The following is a 13,136-nucleotide window of genomic DNA, read 5'->3' on the forward strand; positions in this document are numbered from 1 at the left end:
ATTAGTCATTTATGTATGGTTTTATAATTCTTACACACATTGGCTTTTTGTTGATGCCAAAGGGGGAGAGAAAAATGGATATTTTAGAAATCAAGATATTATATTTTTCAAGACATAAAATTAAGCATAAATTCAAAAACAAAGGGGGAGAATATGGAGAATTAAGTGAGTGATCGACTAGGAAAAAGAATGTGTATGTGTTTCTTGATTTCAGGGTTGTCATCATCAAAAAGGGGGAGATTGTAGAAGCCAACTTCATGATGATGAATCAAGTTGATTCAAGAAGTTTTGATGATGACAAAGATGATGACAAAAAGCCCAAAGAATGATTTCAAGATTAAGTTCAAGATCAAGATTAATTTCAAGTTTCATCAAGAAGATTCAAGATTCAAGAATAATCAAGATCAAGATTCAAGACTCAAAGATTCAAGAATCAAGAGAAGACTTAAGATAAGTATTAAAAAGTTTTTTAAAACATTGAGTAGCACAAGAAGTTTTCACAAAATCATTACCAAAGAGTTTTACTCTCTGGTAATCGATTACAATATTATTATAGTCGATTACCAGTGGTTTTAAAACGTTAAGATTTTCAAAATTCAAAATGAAGAGTCACATATGTTGATGTGTAATTGATTACACCTTTATGGTAATCGATTACCAGTGGCTGTTTTTGAAAAATTCATTCCCAAAAGTCACATTTCTTCAAGTGGCTTATTTCTGAAGATTCTTTTAAAAGTCATAACTTTTTAAGTAATTAGTTTTAAAGGAATTGCCAAGAGTTACAAGTTTTAACTTGAGTCATCAAGAAACTATAAATATGTGACCATGGCATGAAACGTTTTAATTAACTCATTCATATTCATCATCTCTTTCAATAATTCTATCTTTCAATCTATCTTTCAATATCTTCTTTCAGAACTCTCTAGTTTCATCTTCTCTTTATCTTTCTAAAATTTTTTGTTCAAAACTTTATCTTCCAAGAAAAGTTCTTTGTTCAAAAACTTGTGCTATTCATCTTTTTCATTCTCTTCTCCCTTTGCCAAAAAGAATTTGCCAAGGACTAACTGCCTGAATTCTTTTTGTGTCTCTCTTCTCCCTTTTCCAAAAGAACGAAGGACTAACCGCCTGAATTCTTTTGTGTCTCTCTTCTCCCTTTTCCAAAAGAACGAAGGACTAACCGCCTGAATTCTTTTGTGTCTCCCTTCTCCCTTGTCAAAGAATTCAAAACAACACAGTCTGAGAATTCTTTTGATTCTTCCCTTTCCCATATACAAAAGATTTCAATGGACTAACCGCCTGAGAATTCTTTTGTATCCCCATTCACCAAGTTTCAAAGGTTTAGCCACCTGAGAAATTTGTCTTAACACATTGGAGGGTACATCCTTTGTGGTACAAGTAGAGGGTACATCTACTTAGGTTGTTGACTGAGAACAAGAGAGGGTATATCTCTTGTGGATCAATTCTTGTGGAGGGTACATCCACTAGGTTGTTCAAAGAGAACAAAGGAGGGTACATCCCTTGTGGATCTTTGCTGGTAAAGTAATTTTACAAGGTTGAAAAGAAATCTCAAGGACTGCAGGTCGCATGGGGACTAGATGTAGGCACGGGTTGTTGCCGAACCAGTATAAAACTCTTGTGTGTTTGTCTCCTTCTTTCCTACTCTTTTAATTTTCATTGTGCACTTTAATTCTTGCTTTTACTTTTGGTTAAGTTTCTTTTCTATTCTTCATTTACTTCACAACATAGTAAAAGCCTTAGAAGAGTAATTTTTTAATTAGTAATGGTTTAGGAATAATTAATTAAGCCCCCCCCCTTCTTAATTATTCTGAGGCAACTTGATCCAACAAATACATCAACAAATTCCTGTAGTGTTTTTGGACTTTTTGGGGAATGGTCTCAAGTGTGAGAATTGTGGCAGTGCTAAGGGAAATCTCCCTTGAGAGGAGATGGTAGAAAGATTGCTTGAGAAGAAGAGCTCTTTTAATATCTCTTTTTGTTACAAAATGACCCTCCTTCTTTACAACTTTCTTGGAGGAATACCCTCCCTCTTTTTCCTTCTCCTTGACCTTAGGAGCTAAGGCCTTACTATCCTTTTTTTCTTGTTTTTCTCACTTTTCCTCATCCCTTTTGTCCTTCATTGCAAGTTCATCCTTAGCTACCTATGAAGGTGTTTGAGGATGCAACACAAATTTAGTACCAAGATGGGTAAGGATAATCTCATTAGTTAGGCCATGATCTTCCTATCAAATTGCCATGGCCTTCCTATCAAATTGCCATGGCCTTCCTAAGAGAATATGCCCTACCTCCATGAGAACTATATCACAAATAACTTCATCCTTATATGTCCCAATGGAGAAAGGTACCTTCACTTGTTGGTTAACTATCATTTCCCCTTACTCATTAAGCCATTGAAGTTTATAAGGTTTTGGGTGGGGACTGATAATGAGGTTCAACTTGGAAACTAATCTTGTGCTGCAACAATTGCAACAAGATCCACTATTCGCAATGAGAGAACAAGTTTAATCTAAAATTTTACATCTTGTATGAAAGATGTTCTATCTTTGGGATTGGGATAGATCACAAGATTACCCTCCAAGGAGCCTTCTAACCATTAGGAGGTCACCTTCTTCATGGGGGTAGACTTCCTCACTAGACTCTTCACCCCTTGCTTCATCTTCATTTCCACCAGAGGAAGGAGAAGAAGTAGTCTCTTCTTGACTACTATAAAAGTCTTGACTCCTCATAATCATGGTTTTCTTTGTGGGGCATTAAGAGACAATGTGTCATCTCCCAAGACATTTGAAGCATTTAATGTTGTTAGTCCTTGCTTGGGAACTAGTCTTAGGGGTGGGTTTATCTACGATCTTACCCTTATCTTCCTTGGGTTTTGAAGGTGCAGCCCCCAAAATTCCTTGGGCTTGGTCCTTCCTTGGATAAGAGAGAAAGCCATAAGATTTTGAAGAAAGCTTTTTTTAAGTTGTTGCTCCACTCTTATACAAAGTTGGACTAGTTCATCTAGGTCCCTATATGGAAGGAGTTCAACCTTGTCCCTCACTTCCATATTAAGCTCACTAAGGAAACTAGCTATGCTTGTTCTTTCCTCCTCCCTAAGTCCAACTCTTAAAAGGAGTAGTTTCATTTGTTAACTATATTCTTCAACACTCATACTCCCTTGTCTAAGCCTTTGGATCTTGACCATAAGCTCTCTTTCATAGTAGGAGGGAATTTACCTCTTCCTAAGGGCACTCTTAAGATCATTTCAATACTCTACTGGATGATCCCCATGAATCCTTCTTTCCCTAACAAGTGAAGTCCATGAATCCTTCTTTCCCTAACAAGGGAAGTCCACCAATAGAGGGCATACCCTTGGAAGCTAAGGGTAACCAATGTAACTTTTCTCTCTTCACTAATATGATGGCAAGCGAGGAGTTGTTCAACTTTCATTTCCCAATCTAGGTAGGCCTCAACATTATTTTTTTCATGGAAATATGATAAGCTAATGCTAACCTCTTGAGACCTTTTATCCTTTTCTCTTCTTTGGGAGTGAGATCTAGTATTGGACCTATGCCTTCCTCCATAGTAGTCACTTAACTCTTCACTCAAACTTTTACAAGACTCATGACTACCATAGGAAGCATTTCTCCCTCTTCTTAATTATTTCATTAATTTTCTTCTTTCTTCCTCTCTTATTTTCTCTCTTTCATCTTGACTTATTTCTTCCACTCTTTTTTTCCTTTTTCTCCTCTCTCTTGTTTTTCTTTCCACAATGTAAGGGATCTCAACTCATCTAATATCCTATACAAGGGGTCCTTAGGAGTAGAACCCTCACCATTAACACTAGATGAAGAATGAAGATTCATGTTGGTTCCTAAGTTGTGGTTCTTTTTTGTTGAGGGTTTGAAAACAAAAGGTAAAAGAAACTATGGTTGAAACTAGCCAAAATAAACACTAAAAGAGGTGTGAAAGGTAAGGTAAAAACTAATTGGTAAAAAGCAAGCTATCTAGGCAGTTTGACAATGGAAGGTAAAGGAAATTTAAAGCAAGCTAGACATTTTCCTATGTAAAGGCTTGTATGGCCCTTTGGAGGTCCCAACTGGATCTTCACTTAGTCTACACGGTTTACACTAAGCTATTACACACAAATAGAAGTTTGGGTGGTCTCTTGGAGACTCCCCATATACCCCTGAAGAATGTCCAAATACAAGGAATTGCAATAAAAAAAATTCAACACTCAATTGTTATATTACAACAAATTTAACAAAGCAATTAAGGTATTCAAATTTGTCTTCAATGCTTGTTTGTTTTCTCAAGTGTTTCACTCAAAATTTGGTGAGGCTTTGGTTGCTTCAAATCCAATGGTGATCCTAGGATGGTTAACCTCCAAGACTCAAAATCTTCCTTTAAGCAATGCATCAATTTCCTCTTCCAATCCTTATTGTAGATAGGACTTAAACACAAAAAAGACAAGCAAGAAACCAAAAGATGAAATGAAAGCTAAACCAAAAGGAAATTTAACATGACATTAATTCAATGAGATTCAATGAAAAATAAAGCAAAAGGATAGCACCACAAGCCAAGGTGGAACACAAAGGAAGTCTTGGAATGGCACTAGATTAGATTGACAAATTAAAAACAAGACTCAAAGCAAAATGCTAATTATGTCAATTTGGCAACACATCTAAAAGATGAACAACTCCAAGAAGTCGAATAGGCTTGTAATACAACTCAAAATCATGAACAATTTTCAAGCAAATCAAGCATACACATTTTTTTTTTTTGTTCTAGACATGTATTTTGACGTTAATCTTTATCACCTTTTCTTGCTCATTTCTTTTTCATTTTTGTTCATTCTTTTCCCATTATTTTCATTTGTATGTCTATTTTATCCAATTAAAATTTCAGCTCAAAACTTGAAGTATTCAAGCCATAGAAGAGTTAAGAAGACAGTGTGCCATAACTGACATCAACCATAATTTCAACCTAGAAATCAAGAGTAATGTTTATGTTGCTTAAGGCTTGGATAGTTACAATTTGTGTTTGCTTATCCCCAATTGTCTTGGATAACACAATTCAAGATAGCTTAAGACTTATTTTGATTCACAAATCCAGCCACAACTCAGCACCACAACTCAATTTCTTCATAGGCATCATATAGGAAACTTAGAAAACAAGAAAAGTTCAACAACAAGACTACTTCTAGGAATTGATTTAGAACATGTTATGAACTAAATAACATGCATGAATTAGACCCAAAATTCAAATGATAGGCTGAAAATTGCAAGAATAAATGAACAAATGTATCTAAAATTCAATCAACAAAATCAAAATTCAGCATAAACTTAGAACATAATGTGACAATTATTATGACTTAACATGACTCTAAGACAACATGAATGAAGTGATTTATACTTAGATTTTTGTGTTTTCTTTTCGAATCAATATTTTGCAAGAAAATTGAGATCTAAAGGTTCAGCATAAAAAGATTATGACTTAAAAATGTTAGAACCTAAAACCAACACAAAAACATTATTCAAGAGTAGATCTATAAAATTTGAACCATAGAAATGCAAGAACAAGTGTAGATATAAGATTTAATCAGTTTATTTTTTTGAATTTACTATAAACAACATCAAATCACAAGACAATGCAGGAGATACATGGAGAAGACGATGAAGAACAAGGAATTAAAGTGAATTGACAGAACAAGAGATAGAGGAAGCAAAAGAACATCACCTAGATGAAGATGATCTGAGGCCACATAATGTAGCTCCATGTAGAGCTTGTAGGCCTTGGATCTTCTTCATCAATGGAGTCCTTTGTTTCTTGAAGATCAATGGCAACAGAATGGAGAAGGAGGAAAGGTGATTGGAGATGCCACTTCAAGGAGAAGATGAGTCAAGAACAAGTTCACCACCATACGAAGCCATGGATAAGAGCTTGAAGGTAGAAGAAGATAAGTGGAGGGAGAGGGAGAGAGGGGAATGAGATTTTGAGAGAGAGAAGAGGGAGAAGGAGGTCTGAACTTTGAAGTCTAATTTCTCAAATCATCAAAGTTTCCAAATGCATGCACAAGGCCTGTATTTATAGCCTAAGTGTCACACAAAATTAGAGGGAAATTTGAATTTCTATTCAAATTTCACTTGAATTTGAATTTGAATTTGTGGAGCCAAATTTGGAGCCAAAATTTCACTAGTTATGATTAGTGAATTTCAGCTATGGTTCAGCCCACTAATCCAAGATCAAATCCAAGATTCTCCACTAAGTGTACTTAGGTGTCATGAGGCATGTAAAGCATGAAAGACATGTACAAAGTGTAACTATATGACGTGGTAATGGTGTGCAGCAAGCAAATGTTCACCTCCCCCTTAGGTTGGCCCAAAATTTAATTGGATTGGGCTTCTCCCAATTCAATTAAATTTCTCTTCCAGCAAACACATCAAATAGTGCACTTAATGCACATGAAATTACATAACTACCCATAATACAAAAACTAGTCTAGGTGTCCTAAAATACAAGGGCTGAAAAATCCTACATTACTAGGGTATCCTAAACTTGTGGGGTATCATCCCTACACTAGGGAGTCCTAAATGCAAGGCCCAAAAAATAATAAAACCATAATATAATATATACAAAGATAAGTGGGCTCATACTTAACCCATGAATCCAAAATCTACCCTAAGGGTCATGAGAACCCTAAGGCTCATTAGTACTAGAATGGACGGAAACCTATGGTAAGTCATCTCAGAAGTTTTGCTCCCTGTGTTTCAAACATATACCTAATGCAAAAAGGAAGGAATTGGAAGACAAAAGTGAGCCTATGATCCTAGTTGGCTATCATGTCACTAGAGCTTACATGCTCTCTATAATCTAGTAAAGTAGAAAATTGAAGTCAATATAGATATGTTAATAAATGAAGTTGAATCATAGGATTGGAAAAATTAGAAAAGTAGCTTTAGACCAGTTATTCCAGCATTGGTTGAAGGTCAAAATAAGGATGGTGTAGAAGACATAGTAACTAAAACTTCTTAGAATCAAAGGCCAAAAAAGCAAAGGAAAGTGCCAAGCAGATTTTCAAATTTTGAAATGATTTCCAATTTTGAAGTAACCTTAGAAAGAGAACCAATAAACTTTGCTTTGATAGCAGACACAAAACTAATTGACTGTGTAGAAGTCTTGGAAGAGTAGGTCTATAAGGCAGCAATGTTGGAAGAACTAAAATCCATTGAGAAGAATCCTACATGGGAGTTGGTGGAAAACCAAGCAAAGAAGAAGGCAATAGATGTTAAATGGGTGTTCAAGCTGAAATTGAACCCCAATGACACTATTGCAAAGCATAAAACCAAACTAGTGGCTAAAGGGTTCCTGCCATCTTTTTCTCTTCAAAACTAGTGTGAGTGTGTGTAAGGAGTTTTATCTTCAACACACATTATGAACTCATATCCATGTGATGACATCATGTATCATCTCTAATCTCTTTCTCATCCTAGATGAAAGGATCTATCATATATCTTATCTTCATCCTAGATGAAGGTATCTCATATTAAATTATTCGAAATATAATGTACACTGTCATCACTTCCCAAAAGATTTTGACTAACTCACACATAATTACAAAATATAATCCCAAATAACTACCGAATAAATCCTCTAATTCCATACACCAATAATAATTTACAATAACATACCCAAAACATTATAACATTATAAAAATCAATTATTAATTAATAATATTATATATATATATATATATATATAAAAATTCACATTAACTTTTCAAATATTATACGAATTAAATATTTACATTTACATGTAGTCATTATATACATGTAATCACGTTACAAATATATATCCACAATATATAGGTAGGGACATTAAATATATATGCATTCACGCGTGTTTATATTCACCTTGGCATTTACATTCATATTATATATACATGTAAACCAATCACATAACACAAACGCATTATTGCCATGAATGCCAAAATGGATTTCAATGCATATAAACATATACAATTGAAAAAATCTCCTTTTTCTTATTTCAACCAATTACATCAACACAAAATCTTTATCATTTATAAGCAAGGAAAAACCCATGAGGTACGAAAGAAATAACGAGAACCATTATGGTGATCCACGTGATCGGCCAAAAATTAAATACAACCATACCATACAATAAATAAGATATTTAAACTATAATACCTACTATAACACTACTAATCTCAGATAAAAATATGTTTTACTCACCTCTTGAAACAAAGAAATAAATATTCTTCATTTTTTTTTCTTCCTCTCTATTTAGTGTGTCACCAAAAATACTTTTATTTCTTCTTTCTCCCCAATTCTAGGTAGCCTACTAATTTTTTTATTTATCAAGATAGACTGTGATTTTAGGAGAAGATAATTGTTTATTCTTATATAAATACAAATATATGATTTAAGATTGAATCACATGAGATATATTGTCAATAGATTTAACTGACCAAATTTTTCTTTATCATTTTCTATTCTACTATCTAGATTTATCTAATTATTAATATTATTTATTTTTTAAACTTCTTTCAATATATATTTAGATAAAAACATGATAAGATTTACCTTATTCTCAAGGATCACCAATTCAAATATAATAAATATTTTATCCAAACCAGACATACAATATTATATTATTAATATAAAATTATCTTCACAAGAGTAATAATCTTTTAATAATTTTAATTAATATATAGAGTTGTCACACTTTCTTTTATAATTTTTTTAATAAATTCTTATATTAATCATCTAATCTTTTTATTGATAAGATAATTATTTAAATCGATTATTTTTAATTCAAATAAATTCATATACTAATAATTTTTAATACTAAAACTAATAAATATAATTATATTAACAGTTAAGGATGTTATATATAAATTACCTTTTTTATTTTACTACCTGGTGTTTTTTAAAGTTCGATTTTACTATTTGTTCTTAGTGAGGATTCGTTAATTAATTGTGTGACAATCTAATACTTTAGTCTATCATATCATTACTTATTTTAGCTCATTTCATTAATTTCTCACATCATTACTTAATCCAATAATATAACATTTTGTTAGCTTATTTATTAGTTCGACACATTATCACCTAATCAATAGTATTGCACTATTAGTTTCTTTTGTTTGTTTGCTACATAATCATTTAACTAGTTATGAAACGCTTTGTCATGTCATCCTTTAATTAATTTTGAGCTAAATACTAGTTTAAAAGAAGAAAGGTAAAGAAATTGTACCAAAGAAATTATCTAACTTACTTATCAGGTGCCAACTTAACACACACATGTGCAAAATATGTCGAGGGGGCACTCAAACAAGTTATGTGGACCTTGCACCAAAGAAATTGCCGTGAAACTAACCCAAGAAAAAGGCAAAGCGCAATTTCCTGATGGAAACTGAGCCGAAATAAGAGAACATGGCATTTGCAGTTAGGGCTTTATGGGCAGTGAGAAAGAGTTGCAGAGGAAGTCCTCGCCGTTATTGTTTCAGCAAACATGCGCATTCAAATTCAAATTCACATTCAAATTCAAATCCCCTTCTCTTGAAATTGCTTCAGGTTCCGAACTCGCACATTAAAACGACGCTGGATCAGGAAATGGCTTCCCTTCAAAGCTCGCAACGTTCTTGGGACTTCCTTATTACCTCTCTCTCCCCTTCTTCCTCCGACAAAGCTCGATTGGTACTAGTACTAATCTTCTCTGTCTCTGTTTTCCGTTTCATCATTTTTTTAACTGCGTTGTTTTTTGTTTTATTTAATAGAAAATTCCAGCAATTTATGGTTAACATGGTAAATACCAATTACCTGTGGCGAGATATTTTCTTTTATTATATTATTACTAGTTTCATTTCAATGGACAAATGCTTATTATGCATATAATTAAAATTAAAATTCATAATAAATCAATGTTTTTTAATATATAATTGTACTTTAAATTTTACATTGAGCAATTGAAATTGTAAAAAAGCTTGAAGGTGATAAGTAGTTAAGAAAAATAAGTATATATAGATGAAGACAAAAAGAGAGTTTTTTGAGAGAACTAAGAGAGATTTGTTTGGCTAGCTGTGAGACTGAAATGCTAGAGAAGAGAGAATATCGGAATCTGTAATTGAGAGTCTCTATTTTCTAAGTGTGTATTCTAATTTATAATATAGGAGTAGATAACCCACAGATTACAAAATGGTAAATTGGTGGTTTTAAGAAATTTTGAGATAAATTTTATGTAACCATTTGTTAAGATAGACCCTCTTTTTTTAAGAGTAATTTAGCAAGTTATAACTTTGATTTTACCAAAATATACCCAATGTATAGTTTGCTAAAAGTTCCTTCTGATTAGCAAGTCTGATAGGAATTTTTAAATCTATTCTCACTTGGTTTTTGAAAGGAGTATTTAACAAGATATATAAGATTTTTTTTTAAAATACACTCAAAGTATAGTTGGTTAAAATACTTATGTTTAAAAAAAGAGGGTATATGTTAGCAATTCGTGCACGAGCATGCACACGTGTGTGTAATGTGGTTTCATTTTCTCAACTATGTGACCAATTATGCTTGGTGGATTGACTATACAGACTGTGATGAGATGATCAATATTCTCACATATATTATTATTGAATGGTCAGATTTTGGAATGGATTTTGGAGAAGATGCTGAAAGAAAATGAGAAAGATCGAGATCTCTTCTCTGAACTCATCTTTCTATGTGGAAAAGTGAAGGACGTGATGCTAGGAATGCGTGTGTTTAGTTCTATGGAGGCTACTGGAGTTAAACCCAATTCACTAGTTTTCAATTCCCTTATAAGTGTTTGTTTGTCTTCCCATGATATTGTTACAGCAGTTAGTTTATTTGAGATCATGGAGAGTTCAGAGAGCTATAAACCTGATTTTCACACTTATAATATCTTTATTTCAGCATTTTCCAAGTCAGGGAATGTTGATGCCATGTTAGCTTGGTACTCAGCGAAGAAGGCTGCCAGACTTGGTCCTGATCTTCAAATGTTTGAATCCCTCATATCAGGCTGTGTTAATTCTAGAAAGTTTAAGATTGCTGATAGAATTTTTGAAGAAATGATGATTTCTGGAATTGTTCCTAGTGCTTCCATAATTGAAAGTATGCTTAATGGGATTTGCAAGCAAAAGAGATTGGGTCGGGCAGAGGAGTTTTTCACGTTTGCGATGGATTCTGGATGGGAAATAAATGAGAACATGGTTGATAAGTTAGTAGCTATGTATCTTCAACTAGGGAAAGCGGAAGAAATGGAAGGTCTACTTAAAACTATGATGAAGCCCTGTGTTACTACTACTGGTGTTCTCACACGAATTCATTGTGGGATTGTGAAGATGTATGCAATGGTAGATAGATTGGATGATATAGAGTTTGCTGTGGGTAGAATGCTTAAACAAGGGTTGTCATTCACAAGTGCAGATGATGTTGAAAAGGTCATCTGCTCATACTTTAGAAGGGAAGCTTATGATAGGCTAGACATATTCTTGGAATGTTTAAAGAGATGCTATGTCCTTAATAAATCAACATATGATTTGTTGATATCTGGCTATAAAAGAGCACGCTTGCTTGAAAAAGTAGAAAGGGTGATGGAAGACATGAAATCAGCAGGATTAGTTTAATGTTTGGTGTGACGATTACGGATAAGCTCCATGACATTTGCACCAAGCAGCAATATTGAATATACCATCAAATGAATTCTGAAAGTTCAGTGTCATTTTACCATTTCTCCCTCTCTATCAAGCTAACAACGGGATTGAGGAAGGGTTGTTATGTCAAATTTAGGCTTCTGTATAATTGACACAGGCCATGCAATTTTGACTGTTAATGTGACTTCAACAACCTCGTGTATTTTTTGTTTTTTTCTTTTTGTATTTTTTGGGGGTAGTGATTTCACATTGCAAAACTGAAATAATGATGGAGAGAAATTCCTAATTTATTTTATAACAAAAAGCATGTAGTTGGATGTTTGGTATACATGTTTCATTGCCCCTTCGATTTCATTAGTTCTATCATCTTGGCACAGCTCAGGAATTTAGAAGTAACTCGAGAGATGTAAACTTGTAGAGTAGGGTTAGCTAAGAGAGAAAACTAACCGAACCAGATGAATAGATGAATATCCGAGAGTTTAGAATGAACCTGAAATTGATTGTATGAATTACCTCTAATTGTGGTTACAAATGCTATTTATACTCCTGTTAGATCTTACACCTAACTAACTAGTCAACCACAGCTAACTATTAACCACAGTAAACTAACTACATGAAATAGAAAATAACAATGAATTACAGTTACAAATGAGACACCCAATCACATCTCATCATACGAAATAGAGATGCTTATTAATATTCTAGACATATTTGAGTCTTATTTGAGTAAATTTCTTTAAAAGCATTTCTAAAAGAGAAAAATAAGAAGAAAAATAAAATAAGTTTCTCTATAAGTTAAAATTAATTTTTTATTAGCTAATTAGTTAATTTGTAAAAGCTCTTTCATATAACTTTTCTAAAAAATGAGAAAACATCTACAAATCAATTAACAGTTAGCTCATATAGAACTAATCTTAATTTATGGAAATGCTCATTTTAATTTTTGCTTATTTTTTTTTGCTAAAAGTATTTCTAAAGAAATTTATCCAAACAGATACATTATATTTACAGTGATTCAAATACAACTTTATAATCAGATCCGATGTTACAAAGAAAGGATCTCCAAGTCCTAGTTTTTTTATTTTTTTTACCCATTTAGACAAAACACAACAAATTACCTCAAGTAGCCATGTTCCTATTTTATTTACCAAAGTAGCAACATTTATTGTTCACAGTGAGAATTCGGTCCTGGCACACCCTAATTCTCACCTTAGTTTTGCCAATTTCCTTTTGCACACCCTCGTAGAATTCAGGTACCCCAACCCGAAGCCTAAAGGTGTTTTTTGTATTGTCTTTTTTTTGTTTCTTAATTAATTTGGTTTCTAGTTTTTTAATAATACAAATAGAATAATAATTAGTAGTATATTTAAATATTATATTTAAATAATTTAATTTTTAAATATTAACATATATTATAAATTGTAAGAATAATTATTAATAGTTGTTAACATTT

The 13,136-nt window shown here is 32.8% G+C and overlaps 1 protein-coding gene across 1 annotated transcript; it reads left to right on the forward strand.

Annotated features, from left to right (window-relative positions):
* Window positions 1-9,280: 9,280 nt before the first annotated feature.
* Window positions 9,281-12,009, forward strand: LOC100778561 (pentatricopeptide repeat-containing protein At1g62670, mitochondrial). Its single transcript, XM_003545541.3, has 2 exons — window positions 9,281-9,713; window positions 10,655-12,009. Exons 1-2 carry the CDS (start codon window positions 9,450-9,452, stop codon window positions 11,654-11,656), a joined length of 1,266 nt encoding a protein of 421 aa, XP_003545589.1. The 5' UTR covers window positions 9,281-9,449; the 3' UTR covers window positions 11,657-12,009.
* Window positions 12,010-13,136: the final 1,127 nt, after the last annotated feature.

This window comes from Glycine max, chromosome 14, assembly GCF_000004515.6.
Source record: "Glycine max cultivar Williams 82 chromosome 14, Glycine_max_v4.0, whole genome shotgun sequence".
NCBI classification, from domain to species: Eukaryota; Viridiplantae; Streptophyta; class Magnoliopsida; order Fabales; family Fabaceae; genus Glycine; species Glycine max.